Raw genomic sequence first — 22,676 nt, forward strand, 5'->3', positions numbered from 1 at the left:
AGGCAGCAACCAGACTGGCATTTAGTCAAATTTATCTACTAAGCCATAGAGAATGCACAGCAATACATCAGGAAGTAGCACATGCTGACTTATTGACAGGAACATTTGATAAGATTAACATTCTGATTCATAAAATCATTCACCAATCATCAAAATTCTGATTTTTCTATCATTGTAGAAAACTTTGCTACATGCTTTCCTGGCTGAATCAATGTTTTCTTCAGATTTTGTAGCTGTTCAAGGTTTGTTCTTAGAGACAGTGACAAAAAGTGTCATTTTAATCCTGTTGCAAGCTAAATGAATTCCTTATAAACTCAAACCAGTAGTCAACAAGACTGTTTTTTTACAACTTAATTTTTCAAAGTGAATTTGTGCACGTCTTTACATTAATTAGAACATGGTATTAATAATAATTATTGAATGTCCCAAACAGAAATCCAGCAGATATTTCTCCTCATTAATTCCTGTGATCTTTTTCCACAATGTTCCTAAAGCATGTTTAATATTCATTTAGTACTCTGGTGTTTAGATATCAAAAAGGACCAACTTTTCTTTTATACTAATTGCCTTCTCTAATGACTTTAAATATTCCACTTCTTATTTAAAACTTTGTGGGACCACAGACACACATCTCATTGTCCAATTCACCATTCTAATGTTCAAACATCACTACTTGAAATTGCCTACCATTCAAGATTATATGTTTAGGGTTGAATACTACTGAACACATGAAATTTTTTGGCGTGCTCTAGGCGTGTGTGTGAGGTGGCATGTGTGGGGGGGAGTAATGGCTTTTATTTGTTTTGAGGGGGTGTTGGGTTTGGTAGATGGAGGGTGTATTGGGTTTTGTAAAGAGAAAAAGCTATTGGCTATTAGTGCCTGGATGCGATTGACTTCAAGGGAGTGACTCGATGGTTTGATAACACTATGCTGTTGGAAGGAATAACAGATATGGGTAAGCATGCTTAGCAGGACTAGGGTGTGAAGGAAGGGAATATTATTTTATTTTTTTTTTTTCAAGTAGAAATTCATTTTAGAATGTTGGCTGCTAAAGTGTGCTAAATATTTAGCATGAACAAAAACCTATAAGCGGATTAAAGGGTGTAGTTATGAGCTTACACCTACTACCAAGCATTTCATTGAATATTTTGAAAAACTTGCCCTAATCTCCTCTCCACTTGAATTCACAATCTGTCTATAATGTTCATACTGTATTCTTCTAGTTACATAGCCCAAGCATGCTAGAAATGTTTTCAGCATACCTTTAGAGCTGATACCCTAGAATTGATTTCATTTATTTCACACTACATAGTTTTTTTTCAAGAATAATTATCAAACGGTTCATAAAACTAACCCTAAACTATAATTATCATTAGCCAATCTCTACACTCATGAAGTCCTGAAATGCATATTATAGTATTTCTTTGATCAGTTTTAAGTTTTATTCGAGAAAAAAATGCAACTGTCTTCTGAGAACAGCATACATATACTTGATTTATTAGGAATTTGTCATTCTCCTCCCACTCCGATACAGACATTCTCTTCCTTATAGTGTAACGAGGACTTGTCTTAAATTATTCAAATTTCATCAAGTCAACAATACATGTTACTGTTGAATGTTTTCACAAGTTAGTAATATTCACTAGCTAATAGTGGTTACATTCCTGAATATCAATTACTGAGGAATAAATGACAAGTCCTTGATTGAAAACAAATCTTTTATTATGAATCTCACATTTACAAACTACAATTTCGTAGCCCAGTGTCCTACACAGTGCGGGCCAGGGTGTGCCAACTAGTTCTCCTTCAGGCAGCATAAATATTGTAAATCTTGTAAACCATTAACAATAACTGATCTAAATTCTCACAGTTCTAATCACATAGTTTGGAATGTCTACTAGACATCTAAATGAATGATGCACTCAACCAACACAGGGTCAGTGGACTGACAATAAGGCATTAAAGGGAAGTAGTTTGCTCTTTCAAAACAGCATTTTACCATTTTAATAGAGAAGACCTATTCAAGCAAACAGTCTCTCTAGACCAAGGATGAAATTTGGCATATAAATGCTAAGTGGAGGGTTCAACATTAAAAACCTGAGAGGAATTTTCCCAGCAGTCCATAAAACTTTTTCATATTATCATAAAGGTTAAAATTTCTTTTAACTATATGTACTTTCATACTTAAAATGATAGTTTACAGAATTAAAACTAAAACAATTTACGTATGCCCTGATGTGCACTTCAAAAATATTCCCACAATATACGTTTTGTCTTGCCAATTAAATGAAAATGAACCTCAAACAAAATTAGCAGTTTAAGTTAAATTATTACACAAAACTATTAACTTTAACAAAAGGCAGGAGTAACACTTTTACCCAACTACTCTATCAGAAATTTAAACTGTACACACATGTACCCAGCTATATAAAACACTCAGTACTACACAAACTTAAAAAAACTTCTAAAAATAAACTAGTTTTCAAATACTCAAAAATATTTTCTTACTATGAACATGCACTAAAACATACATATGTGGTTATGTACAAACATATTTCTTCTTTTCAGGTCACCAAAATGATATCCACTGAAAAGATCTGACATGTAAAAGATTGTTTTGGTAGAAAAACTGTAAGACATGATAAAACTTATGGTTTCTAGAAAATGGCAAATACATAAAGAAATTATGAAAAAAAATGTTATTCCTGAAAACAAAAAAAAACATCAGAGGAACCTTTCTCCAACATCATTTTTGTTTCTGAAAAGTTAGTATATTAATATAAGATGAAAAATCCTCCCATCCCGATTTGTGTATGTTCATTATGTAAAATTACATGTGTCATGTATGGTCCCATATTTTTATTTTCCATTTTGTCTATACTGATACATTCAATAAGCAAAAGACAGAATATTTACATGATAATTCTATTTCAATGGAAGTCTTTTTGGTAACTCTGAAAAATACAATATTAACAAAAGGCATAATGACCTTCACTGATTTTCAAACCAAATAACAAATATTTCTGTTTGTATACAGTGGAATGGAATCATGTCAGTGATAGTGATCTGAACATAACAGCAGAAAAATAGATCACTTGTTAGCAATGTTCTGCTCTTTCTGTAATAATATAAGTGATTAGATGGTTAGCCACATTTTATATGGCACAACTAATAAGAAAATAAAGATGGATGGATGGATGCACACTGACTTGTGTGATGTTTATGTCAAAATATTCTTCTGAACAAAAAGAGCTTTACTTAAAACTGTTACAAAAATTTAACACGCCACAATAAATAGTAAAATTTTAGAAACAAGCTATTAAATCAATCTTAAGATAAAACTGACTAGACAAATTCATAATTTGTATATTAAATGATTTTTTTAAAGAATAATTCTTAAGTAAATTCTATGCAAAGTTTGGTACCAATTTTCGATTTATTGCAGTTACTAGCTACTAAAAATCACGTAATCATACTCAAAATCGCATTAAATGAACTTGGTTTTTTCATCACATTATTTCATCAGATGTCAAATAGAACATTGCAATATTTTATTTTCAGCTAAGAATGAAGAAAGAGTAGAATTTAATTGATGTCTCAGCAACAATTTTGTTATGAACTAAGGTATGAATTGCTTTTTCCTGTCATATGTCTATTTGTTAGCATAATAACTATTACACAGTATTAAAGTTACACTAGATTATTTATCAAAAGCACACAGAACTTTTTGCTGCTATCACCACTGTTCAAATCATGGCGACGAAATATGACTTTTGCAATGCTACAGATGTGATCTGTACAAATATCTTAAACAAGAAAGGCAATTCTGTGTTTTAATCTTTATACAGTATATATATGATTTTCTATCGCACTAATGGATAGAGATTGAAATGTTGATTAATACCACCAATTCTAATAGCTTGAATTGTGAAGATGAAAGTTTTTTGTTGATTTTAATAACAACACACAGTAAATTTTAAACTCAAGATACTATGCATTTCTAAATATTTCCATGAAGAGGCTGACATCCTTATATCTCAAGGTGATGTGCAAGTTTGCTGTTTATCAATATAATACTTCTTTTGTTCATTACACGTTAATTTTGCATAAAAAGCTGAAACGTTTGTATATACTTGTTAAATTTCAGAACTCCTATATTTAAATAAACAGTTGGTTTTATGCAAAAACTACTTCCTTACGTGATAAACTATTTGATGCAGCCTCATTCTTCAAACTGGAACTGTTTTACATATATAGCTTATATTCTTAATAAATAAATGATGATTTGGTAGGAATCTGTGGTGTGCCATTTTTTTTTTAAAATAAACTGTGCTGGCTTACTTTAAAGATGGTATTGAAAACAGACATCCCTGTCTTTCAAACATTTGCATAAGTCAAATCTCTCTCAAGCATGCGCACACACAGAGAGAGAATGCTTATTTTCTTAACAAATATGTTCAGTAGGGATTTGCAGCATGCCAACTTTTTAAATTATTTCTGCTGGTGTAATTTAAAGATGGTTTTGAAAGCAGACATCCTTAGCTTTCAAATACTCTCTCTCTCTCTCCTAAAAGTCAAATCAAGGAATGGCTTAAAGTTAGGAATAATGAAAAATTTATGTCTTTCCCACACCTCATGAAAAATTCAATAAAATATTTGAGAAATGTAAGTACTATACTGCTGAACAACAAAAATGCATCACTGAGATTTCATCACCAAATGGATGTTACTGATTAACTTTACTTGCAGAGAGTTTAACATTACCAAATCAAAAGCCCACATCTCTGCTTCAAAAAAATCATTATCAATGGATGCAGTATATATATATATATATATATATATATATAAAACCTAATAATAAATAAAAAATACCCTTTTGTATTCTGATACTTCAGATGCATCACAGTTATAAAATACTTGACTTCATGCTGCAATATGTTAAGCAACAAGGAGTGCAAGTTATTGTGGAAGACATCAGTTTAGAAAACTTATAATTAGGAACAATGCTTTGGAAATGCTGATCTTTGTATTTCTTAATAAACTGATGAGAATATCGAATTTGACAAAGATTAGTAAAATATGATTACTTTACACACATGTGGAAACTTTTTTTTTTTTGTTATCAGGACCAGCTCTCACAGAAAAATAAAAGTTGATTATCAAATTTTCCAAGTCTGATATATTAAAGAAAATATGAAAGGGAGGAGAGGAAATCAAGACTTGTTAATGGGATTTTTCCAAATAAGGAAAACCTATAGCTATTTCTTAAATTCTTTTTTTTTTCTATGCATTTATTTACTGTGAAGAGACTGAAAAGATTTTAAGTTGCAAATGAAACCATTATGATAGTTTCATTATCTTTTATGCATACATAAAAATTACAACAATGATACATCTTTTCAACAAAAGAATAACCTTGGATTTGCAGATTCACATAACATTTTGAATGTGGTATTCTTATCAGATTTATCCAAGATTAAGAGAATGCTAATTGCAAACTTGAGTAAAACACTAACATGATATGTGTTTAAATTAGAATCATAAGCAACTAACGAATGCAATCAAATTGAATGAACCCTAACAGAAGATGCAAAACAGTTTGGACATCCCAGTTATAAGTAAACCTATACAAGTATTGATTGCATATTAGAAAACAAAAATTAAGAATAAGTCAACTATAGAAAAAACATTACCAGAGAAGAAAAAAATGAAGTCCCATTTCACAAATTTTATTTCATAATTTAATTGGCATTTATAGTGCATAGGTAATATATTTAAATAGTATACCACCCAGAGGAATGAATTTCAAAATCTACATCACTACTTCAATCAAAACTTTCATCTCCTTTATTCAATATCTTAATATAATATTTTTATAGATCCATATAACGTATGGATGCATATCAGGCAATATTCACTTGGTATATTTACATTAACATTGGTATTATAAATTCAATGGTAATACAAGTACTACACAACACTTAGGAGAATACATTTTCTTTTTTGCACAATATCACACATTAACAGAACAGCAGAACAAGCCAACAGTCTTTATTTTAATTTTTATTATTCATGTTTTGTGATGTGTAGGGAAAGCAGCACAAGGGAAGACACCTCAAAAATTTTACCTGTATTAGGATAATGCTTGTGATAAGGCACAAGTGCAATTCCAGTGATTCTGTATAAATGGTATGCAAAAATGAAGGAGTGTTTGGAGAATGGATTCTAAACATAAATTATGAGATACGAGTGTAGTGTTTGTTGTACATATAAAAATTAAAACCCTAAACTGTCAAACCATCATGTTTGTCAATGACAGCACTGATTTCATCACAATGTTACCTATTAGCTCCTAGCAATTTGTTTTAATAGCGAAATAAAGAGCACATGAATCGAGAGGCTTTCAACTAATTTCCTGCATACGCACGCGCACACACCATTCAAATACTAAGCCATTAATGCTTTTTAACATTAAGAGGCAATTACTTCACAAAAAAAATAATTTTTATCTAGAGAAATAAAATATATATAGCTCTGAATTCAGTTTTCTAAAGAGCCAGTAACAAGTGATCAATCTGTAAATTTTTGTTTGTGGCTTTATCAGGAAGATCATTTAAGACATTTAAATACTCAACAGTTCTAGTTACAAAGCAAAATTGATGTTCAATAAAAGAAGTACAACATAAGAAACCAGTAAAGGATACTGTAGGATGTAACTAAACTATGACGATGGCATAGTTTCATTTTTAATTATTTAATTAAAATAGAGAATTCATATTTAACTTTGGACACCATACAAGAAATATTCTCATATGAATGAATGACATTACAGAATATCAATGGACAGGTATAAATGCAGATTCTCTAATAACGTAACTTATTTTCAATACAAAAAATAATAATAGCTAATTAATATAATACCACTAGACAACCAGTCTAAAAATTACCTAAAAATAATAGGTTAGCATCTCTATTCCAAATAAACAATGCACAGTATTTAAATTGATTAATTAACTGTGCACAGAACTCCATTAATTACTAATTTGACACGACATGTACAAATGAGGACATTTTATTGCATTTGATATTTTCAGTTAAAGTTGCAGAAAGTTATATTTTATGGAGTCTGCTTTGAACTTCAAACCTTCGTTGTATATTAAGTTCATTCCACTGAATCATCTTACCCTGCTCTCTAACTTCATCTAATCTAAAATCCACCATTTTATGTTATGAAAAGATCCCATGACAAAAATGTACAAAATGTAAAGGCTTCTTGATAAATGACAATACTTTTAAACAAGTGAGGCAACAGTGCTGCAAGCTCTAAAATGTGATGATACATCACAATTATGTTCAGTTCAAGCTGAGTGAACTGATATCTTTAACTTATGCAAACAAAATGGTCGGTCCTTATTCTGACAGGGATGTTTCCCTGCAAACCTAATATAACTAGATTACAACAAAGCTAAAGATCCTTAATTTACTTTTTCACCTATAATCCAATTAAACCTTCTTGTAGAAAAAAAGATTTACTCAGAAAATTGACTTCAAACACAAATTATTTAATGTGACAAGTCCTTCTCAAGTCAGTTCTACACTCTTATTCTCTAACATTTTGTGAAATTGTATTAAGACAAATCATGTCAAAACTTCCAAAGAACCAATAGAAGTATTACACTTTTAAATATTAGTATTAAAAATTACTCAAATTCATTTTAAAAAAATGTAGAAAATATAAATACTTAATATGCATTCAAAATTGATTCTTATTTCTAGAATGTGGTCACCCAAATTTTCTTTTGTTAACAAGTTGACATATATAGCACTGACATAACCACTGTACCACAATACCTAAATGTGGATCTTGACACAATATGCATACTTGTGGTGGGGCCTCTCAGCTTGCTATGCAGAGAAAAATCCTAATTGTGCCATTGATATCAACTTATTCTCTGGAAATCAAATAAATATTCGTATAAATTTCTGATTGTCATTTATACTATCAACATATGCATTCACATATTATACATTTTTTCAGTTCACAATGTATATTACTGAAACTACCCGAATCATTTTTAACTGACTGCAAGAAACGGCTACTCATATTTGTATTCAGTGAAAAGATAAATATTCTTTGTATACAGATATCTCTCCCTTCCATTTTGCTCACACAGTCTAATATTATGATGACCAAAATGGTTATATTTTGGTTCCTACCAGTAACCAACATTTTCAGCTTTTTCCAGAATTGAAAAAATTTTCCATAATTCAAGCTTACACATTACTCATGATTACAGTACTACAAAATACATTAAATTAGCTGTTCCAGCATGCTCACTCAACACTGTGTTATTTAGCATAAATAACCCAAAATCTTGCTGCTTCAATAGTAGTGTACTCTGAAATATAATATTGTCACTTAAAAAGAAAACAAAATGAATGTTTTCTTGTCCCCCCTTAGTGAGAGAGACAATTATGCTTTAAAAAAATACTAGGCAAATCTAGATATATGTAATATGCCAACAAAGAAAAATTAATTAATATTTACTTCCATTCCACTTTGCAAGTTTTTTTTTTTTTTTAAAAGATAATTTTAATTTTTGCCATAGTTTTTCTCTTTCATGTGTGTGTGCACATGCATATCAGAGAGAAAGAGATATATTGGCTTATGTGAAACTTAAGTGATTTTTATAAATCACTATCTACAAGGGAAAACTGGATTTTTAGTGAAAATGTTCAACTGTGTTAATACCATTAAGCTTATATCTCAAACAGTTCCAAATTACTTTTTTTTGGTGTTTCTGTGAGTGTTTGCATGCATGTGAACCAACCATCAGTTATAAACCTGTAGTACTTAAATACCACGAGTGGGTTAAGCCAACCATGATAATCCAGCTCAAGAGACAAACGTCTTTGAGTCTCTTCAAGGCAGTGTGTTTCCCACAGGGTAATGAAATTCATTCACAACAAACATTCATAAACATTATGTCCACAGTGGGATTTGGACCTGCAGCCTGCTGGCTAGAGAGCAGAGACTTATTCACTCCCACTACGTTGTCAAGAGTATTCAATCAGGGTTTCTTATTTTACTGGATTTAATAAATGAAAAGATAAAATTTTCTCATAATTTTTGACAGAGGAGAAAAAAATTCCACTTTCTATCCAAATAATCAATTATGCTATTAACGAATACCCATGAAATTTGAACCTCTCTGCTTTACTTTTTAAATCAAAGCAGAATGATGCAGCAAGTTTATATCTATCAGACTACAAATTATTCGTGCTACTAATGCAAGAAAGATATCAGATTATGTATTGCGCTTTAGTGATAATTTAAAGCTTTTCAGTAATAAATATTTCTGAGATTTTCATATTCGAAAATAAATTCAGTAACCCACATAAAAGTTACTATAACTTTTATTTTTTAAAAAATAACAGGTGCCCTTTCAAGACTTCCTGATTTAACAATCTTCAAGATAAATGCTGTTTAATTTCTCCCTGTGGGGGAGAGAAATATATACTGTTAGAAATTCACTGAGGCAAATATATTGCAACAGAAGAAAATTTTCCCAAAATATGATTGCATAGTACTTAAATGTTAAAAACATGCTTAGAGAAGAATTTACATGCAATTCCAATGTTTTTAATATTACTAAGAAAATATTTTAAAAAAAAGTTAAAGGCTAACAATGAATGTTAAAACAAATTAATTTTAAAATTTGTCAATAAAAGATAACCTCTACTAAAACGTTATGCCATTTCGGAAAATTGCTTAGATTTATGTTCATTTCTAAAAACCTTTAGCATGCAATTTACTCCATTCCACCATGCTAGTTCTTTGTATTTTTGTACACTTTGGGTATTTAAATGTTTAATAAGTTTCCCTAATGTATGTAAGATTTAACAAACCTAAATAATGTGTATAATAAAATTTAATATAATTTCCAGTTTTAAATTCATTACCAAACAAGTATTAATATTTTTAGATCATCACGCTAAGGGATATAGTAGTGATTTCAGAGAAACTAGCAAAATTGCACTGTTATGTTTTCATCAGTTCAAAGAAAACTTGATAAGCAGGTCTTATCAAGAAAAACTTATCAGTTTAAAAAAAAAAAAACATCTGAAGAACCAATAAAAAATATTTTTATTCAATAAAAGTCTACTAGCATTAAACTAAATTATTTGAAAGTTGAAATACAGTTATCACTAACAAAAAGGAAAGAAATGATAGAAAGCTACATGATCATAATTAAAATTTAGTGATTTTAATCATTAAATGTTAATAATGTGAAAATGCAGTATTTTTATGTATTAAGAGACATTTATAAATAAAGTGTCCAAACTTTGATAAATGTTTCAAGATGCTTCAAACTTGAAGCAATATATATACATGTTTAAGCATCCCTCTTTGCATGGTGATTATGACAAAGCTATGAATTGGATATTTACATATAGTATATAAATTATTATTATTGCAAGTTTAAGAAATTTAAAAGAATATTATGCAATGACAAAGTTTATATTAAAAAAAAAAGTCTCTTTGAATACTTAAGAAAAAAATAGTGAAAAGTGAATCCAAGTATTTGACAACTTAAAATTAAACTATAAAAGCAATATAATAAATTTAGTTTAATCCTTTATCCCAGTCCTGAAAATACTTTCAGGCGCAAACTTTGTTTGCTCACACTTGGATAAAGGATTAAACTAAATTTATTATACTCTAACCAAGTGAAAAATAACCTTTCTATAAAAGCAATAAAAATTGTACAATGGTAAATCATTCTCAAAAAAATTCTAGCTAATATATAGCAGAGCATGCAAGGTCAATTGCTTTTGATCACATGCTGCCATATATATAAATGCCATATATATCAATTTGTTCCATCTTTCTAGACATGTTTCACACATTATTTTTGTGAATAAATTACAAGTCATCTAGAGTCCCATTATATTTTCTCAGTTAATTCCAACTCAGGCTACTGTATCTTTTCCCATGATGACAGTCTGACATGATTCATCCTCAACTGAAATGGAATGTTAATTTGAAGTTGATTTACCAATATATCCAAGCAGGTGGAAAGGAGTATCCTAGCTTAGCTTATGGAAGACTTTTCACAAAGCAGCAGTCTTTATTTTGAGATGTTAATCATCTGTCAGAACATACTTTATCTTTTGTAGAATATAGACTGTTTTTGCATACTTCACATTTCTTTGGGATCATGAGGTAGCATATAATTACTACATTTATCCATATGTATTTACTGATAAATATCACCATTCACATTCAGCAGTAAAATAAACATAACTGGCCTGTTCCCACATGCCATCGATAAATATCCCTCAGTTGCTATTGCAAAAATTAGATCAATTTTGCACTTCTGATTTTTGAATGTATTAAGTTCCATCTCCTCTGCTACAGCTGCTTGCATTTTTTAAAAAATTAAAATGTTATTTATTATTTTCTTTCCTTCTTTAATGAGGAGGGGTAACTGAACTGTGAGTATGACTATTACACAAGCTTATGTGATATACATATTCATACCTGGTGAGCAACTATTTCAATATAGCATGTGGAAAAAAGATTTTCAATAGAAATATAGTTACACAAGACACAGAATAAGCATCACTGCAAATGATCCTTATATACTGCATAAACGAAGACTGGTGTAACCAAGCATGGCTTTGTAGTATAAAGGCATGAGCTGAGAAATACATTAGTCATTAATGTTAATTCTTTTTACATTAGAGAGGTCATTAATAATTCTGCTAGTTATTCCCCCCCATTTACAAGGACAAATACAAAGCGAAAACTGGACCATGTGTGTCATATGTCATTAGTACTGTGAGATTTGTGAACATAATTGTAAAACAATAATTAAGGAAATGTAGTGCGATAGATATATTACCAAGGAAATGTGGTATATGATATAAACAATGTTTGATAATGATTGATGAGTCTTTTGACTCATGAGCCACGATGAGTCTTATGGAGGCACCTTATGTAATAACTTATATATGATCAGGCAGCAACAGCTAATGACAGTCTAGGTGAGATGTGTAACCAGAATATTTTGATTAGAAATGAATTAGTGGCAGGTGGAAGATATACTAAGAATAAAAAACATGTGATGTGTAATTAAAAAAAATACTGGTTATGACAAAAATATTACTGAGAAGACTGGCATAGTAAAGATAAGTCAAAGGAATGGATAATGAATATATTCTAAGCAGCTGCTCAGATTAGGCTTTTTCAAGGAGGATGGAAGACAAGGCACATGAGATAGAGATGAATTTCATTGTCCAGTACAAGAGATCACCGTCCTGTTTATTGGAGACCTGAAGTGGCTTGATAAGGTTCCATGTTTGGTCTCTATAGGGCAGGGTTTCTGAGATTATGTAAAAAAATAAATAAAATTAATAAAAATAGAAAAAAATCTATAACCCACCCACAGTACAAATGTATTACAGGTCCATAAATAAACACCTTTTATGGGTGGAAGCCACAACAAGCCAAACAATGTACACACTGCTATGGCACAGAGAGAAACAAGAAGAGAAGAATGGAAAAAAATTTCTTCAGAATTAGATTAACAATAAACTATAAAGTTGTATTTATTGCAATCATCACTGCAAAATCAATCAAATCAAACTACAGAAAGAAATTTAAAAAATATATTATTAGGTAACAGGTATCAATATATATCCAAGAATAAAAGAGAAGGAAAAAAAAAAAAACAGATTTTTCTTCTAAGAGAAACTATGTTATGAGTTAAATTTGACAAAGTGAGTTGAGGTAATGAATCCTTTAGTGTAGATGCACTGTTCATATTTAGTCTCACATCTTGTTAATAAGCAGCAAATTAAAACCTATAATTGCACACATATTGCCATATTAATGTCATTATCTTCAGAATAAACTATCCTTATGGTGTGCTTTTGTATACAATGTCAAGTAGCTGCAGTGTGGTTTTGCAGCTGAATATTTATAATAATTTCTGTGTCAAGCTACTACAATACTTGGTTGTTTACCAATTCATTTTATTTTGTGACTACCACTGCAAGAAAGGTTGTAAACCTATAGTATGTTTGTAGTGTGGGTGGGGTAAGGTTTTTTAAATTTTTTTACATAATCCAAAAAAAAAAAAAAAAACTCTGCTCTACAGAACACACATGAAAATTTTTCAAGCCACTTCAGACTTCCAGTAAGTGGAGTGGTAGTCTCATACTGGGCAATGAAATTCATTTTCCACTTACACATTCACAGACATCCTTGCCTGTGGTGGGATACATCTCTGCAGCCTGTTGGTTGGAAAGAAGATTCACTAACCAGTTAGCCAACCAGACTGGAAATATTATATATACCACCACAAGGGTAGGTCTGTTATAGTGGATAGTGTACTATAGTGAATTTTATTCAGAACAGCATGGTATGTATAGGTTTTAACTGCAACATTCTGATAATCTGGTCATAGTAAAAAATGTGGTTATAACAATGTTTGATATAGCCGCAGTTGAGTGCAAGTTGCATTTCTGCTTATTTTGTAAAATTACAATCAATTAAAATTCCAAAGACAATCTGTTGCATGTTGACACAAATTTTAAATGTTGCTTATTAAATAACAATGGACTCAGACTTGCATGCTAACTTTCCAAGATGGACTCATATTCGTCAAAATTAGAAAAACTTAATTTCAGTTGAATGTTAGAACAGTTATAAGTGATGGACTTTTTTTTTTTTAATATTTGCATTATATAATTTTGATAAGTTCTTTGGAAGCTTTGAATGCTTTATAAAAAAAGATTGATTAAAAATCATTCTTAAAATAACATAACAAATGTTATCCAAAATTTTATTAAAATACTCATTTTCTTGCTAATTTATTTCTTTCATTTAATGAGTACTCAAGATTTCTGCAATATTTGTGACTGGACATTTGCACATTGGTTTACTGGTGACACCACAAAGTAGGAAACAATTTCAATTACATGAGAATTAATATCTATTAAAAACTCATTGTAGATATATATATATACACAACAGTAATGAAAGAACATAACTAGTATTATTAATCTATTTTTAGATGAAAATGATAAAACTATAACATTTGTTAATGCGACTAATAATTTGAAGACAAACATACTTGAAGGATATAAATTAAATTTAAAGATATTTTACTTCAAAATTGACTGAACAAAATGCAAATTACAAATAATATATGCTTATTAGCAGAAAAATAAATTCCAAAATGAAGTATTAAGATGCTTAATATTTCATTTCGAATCAGAGTTAGGGAATATTACTTAACTTGATTACATCACTTAATGGTCTACTACAGTCAACGAGTCAACCTTCATAAACCTCACTTCTGATCTGACAAGATGGTTAAACCTATGACTAACTTAAGAGTAATATTTTTTACTTGGCACACATGGGTAGAAATGATACTAAAAACTGACAATTTTAAAAAACTACTTATAATTTATGGATACTTGGATTAATTGCATGTAACCTTTCTCTAACAAAAATAAATAAAATAAAAAATAAAAAACTTCAGCCACCATCTTTTAAATAATATATTTAAATATGAAATTCAAATATTTTTATAAATACAAAATTTTCTCACTTTTACTACTTTGTGCCTCCCTTGTTAATTTAACTGTAAGAATAAAGTACTAACATTATTTCTTAAAAGACTAATAATAATACAATATTTTCCGTATTAAGAACTGATTATTATTAAGCAAGTAATGCACAACAATATATCGCATATAGGTAATCAAATGGGGAATACATTCAGGAATAAAAAAAAAATACAAATCAGGAATACAAACAAACATTTACTGGAAACTTCAATTTTAAGCTAATAAGAAAATAATGAATTGAATTCCAGATAAGACAAAATATAATTTAGCTATAAAAACACACATACTCAGATTTTTATACAGTTCCTTTTAAAAGACCAGAAACAGGATCAACTGTAGAAATTCTCACTTCCATAAAACTTCAAATACACAACAGTTAAAGTTCGAAGAACTTTATTAATAAAATCTCTTGCTTCCCTTTGTGAAGCTATTCATTGCAACAGATATGATATTATAAGGCAAAATGTTTTTAAAAGATTATTTTCAGACATTTTTTAAAATAAGTTTGGTCAAATGTTGAAATTTTTTCCTATTAGCATGATTTTAATTACCAACAGTCCTCCAGGAATCAAAGTATCAAGAATATTTACTTTCTCCATACAACATGTAGGATGAATGTTCAAAAGCGTGTGATTAAAACAGAAGTGATCCACATCATGTGTAGCCTGCAATAATCCAAATTTACTAAGCACTATTCAATAAAAGTACTGAAATATTTAGGCGATTAAATTAGTGGCACTAAAAATAGCCAAGACAATTTTGCAAACTCTAAGGAGTATTTTTTACCTATCAAATGTGTTGTCAAGATCAAATTAAAAAATAACACAAAATGAAAGCATAATTTAAAGAGAAAGGAAGTCCTTCAAGAAGTTTAGAATCACTGATTAACAATGTACTGGTGAAAACTGCTTAGCATGTTTTTTTTTTTTCATGAAAAAAATTAAGAAATCATCCATAATGCAAAACTACAATTTAAGACCACTCCAACACCAAATGAAAACGGTCTCACAATTTGATATTCTAAAATGGATAGCCTTAAAAAAAAAAAAAGCACCAACTTAATCAGTAATCAATAACATTACACAATATAACTGAAGGATTACCATTTATATCACATGTACTATGATGAATCTTGAAATTGGGTTGTGAACTTAAACCACAGCTTAAAAAAATTTAACTTATAATTTGACATAAGCTCTGAACAACAACAAAAAAAAATCTTAAACCTTATTCACTTACTATAATCTACCTTTTGAGCTGATAAGAAAATCATTCTAATTCTAAAGGCAATAAAAGCATTACAGTTTGAAAGAAACAGCATTATTTCCAGAAGCAATATATCTTAAGTGCCATTTTATTCCAACTGCCATATGAACTAATTTACATTTCACATTGGTCCTCTAGTCTAATTTTAAATGTATCTAAAACTAGGCACAACAATATCATCACATAAAAATGTGAAGATAGCAAGTATTCATCTAACACTTCTTAACTATTGACTCTATGATAGACACAAATAGATAAACAAAACACTAACAAGGTTCATGAGTTGAGGTTCTATTTACTAATAGTAATTAAAAATAATTAATATAATGTATATCTCGATACCTAAATTGCAATATTTTGAAACAATTATCTACAACACCTGTTTGCAGGCATCTTCAATAAAGCTAGAAGGATGTATGCCACACCAAAGACTTACTTCAAATACTGTTCCACAAAAATTACATCATATATAAAAACGATAAAATTGCTTAAAGTGCATTTCAGATGAATAAATTAAGGCAGTCTGTAGTATATTATGTTCCATGGCCATATGTATTGTAGACAGACAGACATTCACCTATTTGTACATTACTAAAATGAGCTTTTTAATGTTTAAATACAACCAAGCATAGTAAAAACAATTAATAGATTTTTTGCACCTTCAGTGTTGATCAGATTAATCTGGTAAACAGATTAATAAAACAGAAGTTAACAAATCTTTCTCCACTTTAAAATATTTTACAGTGAAGAATGATTGAAAATAAATAAAATAAGATTAATCAAAATTAGTCTGAAAAAATACTGTAACTTCTGTATGTAAAAAGTATGCAAAGACTGGACATGCAAATTTTCTACTTCTTCCTATTACATATATGAATTGAAAAAGTAATAAACATTATCAATAGTTTTAACTGTCTCAAACAAGTGTGCATACACACTCACAGATGCACATACAATTTTATCATGCAATGATTAAGTTTAAAATAATTATTTATGAAGTAGCAAAATTTTAATTATGAATTTCTCAATTTAAACTTGTATTTTAATGAAAACTATTTTAATGAAAAATAAATTAAGCTTTTTTGTATTTCTTTTGACTCATTTATTATAGCAATTATTTAAATAAAGATTAATGTGTTCTCATACTGCATTATTAAAAAATAATGGAACAGTTCTAAATGTTTTACTGTTTCTCTGAAGTTACAGATTAACAATCAACAGCATAATCAATTTACTAAGAATATATTAAGCAATGCAATTTCTATTGCAAGTTTCGTTTATGGCCAAGCTGATATTATGAATCAATAGTTCGAATTAGATATACTTTTTTGTTAATGAAGTAAATTACATCGTATGCACAAATGTATGTAATCAATTATGAAATCACATAAGTTGCTAACTCTGAAAAAATTTAATCAAAAAAACTGAATTTATCCTAACTTAAATCAGCCATATATATATATATATATTTTTTTTTTTTTTCTAAGTTAGGCTCTCTTGTTTATAAATGATCTTTAATAACTTTATCATATTTGTTCCTTTTTTTTTTTTGTTTGTTTTGTTCAGTTAGTCCTCATAGTTCTTTAGTATGCAGCAAGCTGCTACAGAATACAGCTGTGCATCTTTCACAACATAAAAAAGTTCCTAATAAACACTGACAATTATAGTTCTTTTCATAAAAAGTTAAAAAGATTATAAAAATACTGAAAATATCTTCAAAGAGGAATTTAATTTTCTATTTGAAAAACATTAAGCTGAGGAAAATATCTGCATGAAGAGACACAGAATTGAACATGTTGAAATATGAGAATAGGCAAAATAGTCAGTTTTAAACACACACATTCTATGAAATTCTTTGTTTCTGTAGTTTGCAAAAACACTTAAATACATAAACAAAGCTGCTGACATAGATCTGACTAGAACCTTCTTTATGTAATTTTTGTTCTATGTCACAATAACAATGAGAGTTTAAGCTGATGCATACAACTCCGCACTGTTCCACAAATGTCAGCTCTCCAATTACAACACATCAATAAGTATATAAAACCGTAAACATAGAATTACATTAATTTCAGTGCACTTTAAAATATATATATTCTTTTACACCTTCATAAATCAGTGGATGATCAACAATGCTGAGTATAATTCAACAGCAACTGTATGAAAAAAAAAAAAAAAAAAGCAAGATGTATTTACATTTTCAGTGAATTTTACAGGAAATATTTTTTCCTTTTTTTAAAATTCCACAATCTGGAATTAAGCAGTTTTTAACATGAAGAATCTGCAGAAATAAGGTTTAAAAATTTGAAAGCTTCACATGTTTACGAGAACACATCTTATCTCTTTGGAAATAATGATCATCACGGGATGTATGAGAAAAAGTTCAGTAACAAATCAAGTTTCATCTACTTTAAATGCAATTATATTTGTTTGTTTTTTATAACATGTCAGATTTACAAAACTTGATGTGAATATTTACTTACACAACAAACATTCTATTCTACAGTCTTCAATTGGCAGTTTTGCTTTTATTTTTCTTTTCTTTTCTTTTTTTTTCCCTCACTTGCATTGGCTGTCAACACATTTTGCAGTTCCATATTTCTCCAACTACCAGTAAAATTAGAATACTGTGTGCATATCTACAAACAAATCTGAATCACTGCTCATTAATTTCAGGAGAAAAACATTATCAGAACTATTTTTTATCACTCAAACAATACAGATGACTATGTTTGCATTGCTTGTACAAGAGTTCTTCCAGAACTCCATTTGGACTTAGGGAACATACTGATAATCCACTTATATTCTAACCAGGTTACCTGCTGGCTGCATCTTTTGTGGTAGCATCTGTTTCAGTGTCACTGTCAACAGTTTCTACTTTCTTTAATATTTGGAAATTGCCATGTTCCTTTTGCTGCCGTCTTTCAAATTCTGCCTTAAAATTTTCTATGTCTTGTTGACTGGAAAAGAAAGCAAAATTCTACATATTCTACTAAGTTCTATTTATTCTCTTATTCTACTATAATATTAATACAAGAGGGGGGGGGGGAAAAGAAGCTGGTTTTTATCTCATTGTTTAGTTTTAAAAACTGTCCTGGAAATTACAAATCCCTACTCCTATTAGAGCTTAAAATCTATTTCTACCAAAAACCTCTTATGAGAGTGAATGACAAATACAAAAGGAAAAGATAATTTATACTTTATAGTATTTTAAATATATTTCACAATAATGCAATGGGAACCACTAACAGTTTTCTCAAAATCTAGTATATAAAAGAAGCAATATGACAGATGAAATTTAATATTTTATCATTTCTAGTTAAAATATGAATTTTGATATATAAATACAAAACTAACATATGTAAACCAGCATAATAATACTATACAACACATATGACAATCATTTACAAGTCTATGCAAGAAGGCCAATCAGAAATCTGTGATGTTCACTGTTGTACAACAAACCACATAACCTGCAACTGGGAAGGGGGAGGGGTATTTAGCAATAGATTGAAGGAGAAAAACAATATATTTAACTTATCTGGTTTATTAGTTTTCACTGCTGTTTAAACAGTTATTTTACTATAAATAAAACTTTATTCATAACAGCGTTTCATGGTATAAACACCAAGAGAAAAAATAATTTACTGAGCTTACTAATATGTTGCTGGTATCTACCCAGCATCTTCAGCACACAAATTACAACTATGACAAGAGCACATAGCTGAAAACATAAGTTTCTGTGGGAAGCTTTCAGTATTGAGACCACATTTTAAGTAAATAATGAATTTAATAAAAATGAGCAATTTATAACCCTACAAGTTTTGTAAGTTCTCAGACTTGCATCATAACAGGTATTAGTAAAAAAGTTATACACAAAAGACTAGAAACAATTACACATATTAGATGTTATCATAACTAAACAATTGGTATATACAAATAAGTAACTAAAATAAAAACCTTAAATTCATTAATATATGCATATTGGAACACTGCTAGTTGTTGCTGTTATGTTCTGTGCCTGATGTGTGTCATATCCTAGGTACATAGAAGACAGCATAAATCAGGCTTCGCACCCCACACAACTACTGCAGACTATCAAGCAGTTTGGCAATGAACAAAAATGCCATATATTGATCACAACTGTTTTACAAGAAAGTTCAGGGAAGACTTGCAAATGTTACATCCTGAATGAAGCACTTTATTAAAGAAACGATTCATTCAGGATTTAACAAGTCAGAAAAATCAGTTGAGAGAAAAAACTTGTACTCGAGCAGAAGAAATAAAGTACTAACTGTAAATAGAAATAGAATTACCTCCTTTTAGTAGAATTGTAATACCATGTAAAGAACTTCATGTATAAATTAGTATTATATGAAATACATCATATAATACTAATTTATACATGAATTAGTATTATATGAAATACATCATGTGTACAATGAATGGATAAATTAGATGTAAACAATAGTCCAAAGGTCACAGGTGGGCCTGAGGCATTGGCAATCTTGGAAAGCGACGCACATTCGTTTCCCAGAAGACGCTGCTATGATCTCGTGATGTGCCGAAGTTGCTGCAGATGAAGAAAGTAGCGGGCAGGAAAAGATCGCAGAAAGGAAAGTAAGAGGGCGCTATCGATGCTAGTAACAGGGTGCTAAAAGGGGGGAAGTGAAGGGAGAATAAAAAGGGTTTGCACCCCTTTCTAAAGGCTTTTTCGCCTGTTTTGCTGGATGATGATTTGACTTCTCTCGTGGACTGGTGGTTCCTGATGGTGTTTCTTGGCGATAGCTCGATATCGGAAGGTGCGCCTTTCCCTTCAATGTTTGAATTTCTGCCTGTACTAAAGCGTGAGATGTCGGCACATGCTGCCTTCGCTGAAAGTTCTGACGGAATACTATTGCAGACGTATATTATGAACCGGCAGCTAGAAATGAGGATGGCCCGAAACAGATAGAGAATAGACGAGGGAAAACCGCCAGGTGTAGAGCATAGTTTTAATCTGGTGACCATAGTGATCCACCACGTGGATGCAGGTTTATGGAAGTATCGAAAGGTAATTCAAACAAAGGAAAGTTCAGATAGACCTGGAGACTCTGCCCCAAGAAATGGTAAAGTACAGATTTTGTTGTATAATTACCTAGTCGGTAAAAGAGAAAGATCATTGTAGTGTATTAATCGAGTATGGACAGTATTTAAGAACTTTAAGTGATTATTTAGCAGTGGCTAATGTCCATAAGACAAATTGTTAGGAATGATTATAGATGATTGTGACTAGTTTAATATGCAAGACTAACACAGTAGGTAGAATAATGATTAGAAGAGTATAATGTGTATATTATGTGTGTTAAATCTTTAACTCAAGAGAAGGATTTATTGTTTATACATTACAGTATTAATCAGTTTGATAAAGTTTGATTTAGCATGTCATTGAACTAATTGAAAGTGAGATTGGTCTAAGTGTATATTATGTCTTTAGATTCCAATAAATATGTTTTTTCTTTTATACCTGAGTTTTGCCTGTGATATGAACCAAAACTACCACTCATTAATCCAAACCATAGCGGGGGGGGGGGGATTGAAAGAAAGGTATAACATGTTGTTATAGAGGTTACGACTGCAAACCAGAATTTACTTAACCACAGTAAAGCATTTAATTTATGAGTTCAAGCACTAAATTTATTCACCCATGTGCACCAAAGGTCTGGAAAAGTCTCCCTGAATAAGAGTCCCCTTTATTCTAAGATATTGGCTGGTGCAGCTTTAAAAAATAGATTTGTCAATATCTGAAAAGGAGACGACCCCAGAAAGAAATTAAAGGATTCGTTTCTTTAGCAAAGAATAACCTTTAACAGTCAGGGTAAGCACATGAGTAAAATTAGGAATCGGCTAGAGATAAAGAATTTGCTTTCCTTATAGAATGAACATGTAAGACGTGATACAGATATTAGTCAGGGAAATTTTTTGTCTTGTAGTTATTGTAGAGAGGTGAATTCATAAGGGAAGTAAAATAATATAGGAAGAGCAACGACATAAAAATGGCGTACACGAGTGAAATATATAACAATGGCGCAGATGACAATATATAACACAAATGCTTAGGATCCCAACACAATGTAACAAAAATCAAGGCTTAACTTACACCAAGTTTCGTATGCTTTCATTAAAAATCTAACTGCTGTGGACCTAGGATATGGTACGCGCAAGCCCACAGAATGTGACAGCAACTGTGCCATGAAAATTCATCAAAAGATTTTACCAAATAATAATTTGGTAAAATTATTACCAAATAATAATTCAATGAATGACAATTCACTGAATAAACAATTTAATCAAATAAACAATTCATCAAATGACAGTTCATCGCAAATGAAACTGATCAAAAAAACAAGAGAGATGAATTTTCCTGAAAAGCATTGTTTTAAAGTGTTCCGTAAGAATATCTAGCATCATCCAAGATGTAGACAACACTATAATACATTTAGTTTAATCCTTTATCCAAGTGTAAGCAAACAAAGTTTGTGCCTGAAAATATCTTCAGGACTGAGGTAAGGTGGTGCAACACCAGGCAACTCCGAGCAAAGGTGGACCAAGCTCTCATCACTCCTTGTCTCAGTATCTCCCATAATGCAAAGCACATCTCCATGCGGACATGTATACTGCTATGCATTAATACAGTGTAGATAGTTTTATCTCTAGACAAAAAAATTTTTTGTTCTAATTTTTCCCCCAAAAATGATCACATTGAAATCAAAACTGACAAATTT

At 30.2% G+C, this 22,676-nt stretch overlaps 1 protein-coding gene across 3 annotated transcripts in view; it reads right to left on the reverse strand.

Moving 5' to 3' along the window:
* Positions 1–16,425: 16,425 nt before the first annotated feature.
* The window catches only part of clu (clustered mitochondria protein homolog), a 502,466-nt gene continuing 496,215 nt past the window's right edge, over positions 16,426–22,676 (reverse strand). For all 3 annotated transcript variants that reach the window (XM_090401006.1, XM_090401005.1, XM_090401004.1), the window contains exon 35: positions 16,426–18,872. In XM_090401006.1, coding sequence (XP_090257132.1) covers positions 18,728–18,872 — 145 coding nt within the window. In that variant the 3' untranslated portion in view covers positions 16,426–18,727. The remainder of the gene's footprint in view (positions 18,873–22,676) is intronic.

This window comes from Typopeltis vanoorti, chromosome 11 (genome assembly GCF_054136105.1).
Source record: "Typopeltis vanoorti isolate ZY-2024b chromosome 11, IOZ_Tvanoo_1.0, whole genome shotgun sequence".
NCBI classification, from domain to species: Eukaryota; Metazoa; Arthropoda; class Arachnida; order Uropygi; family Thelyphonidae; genus Typopeltis; species Typopeltis vanoorti.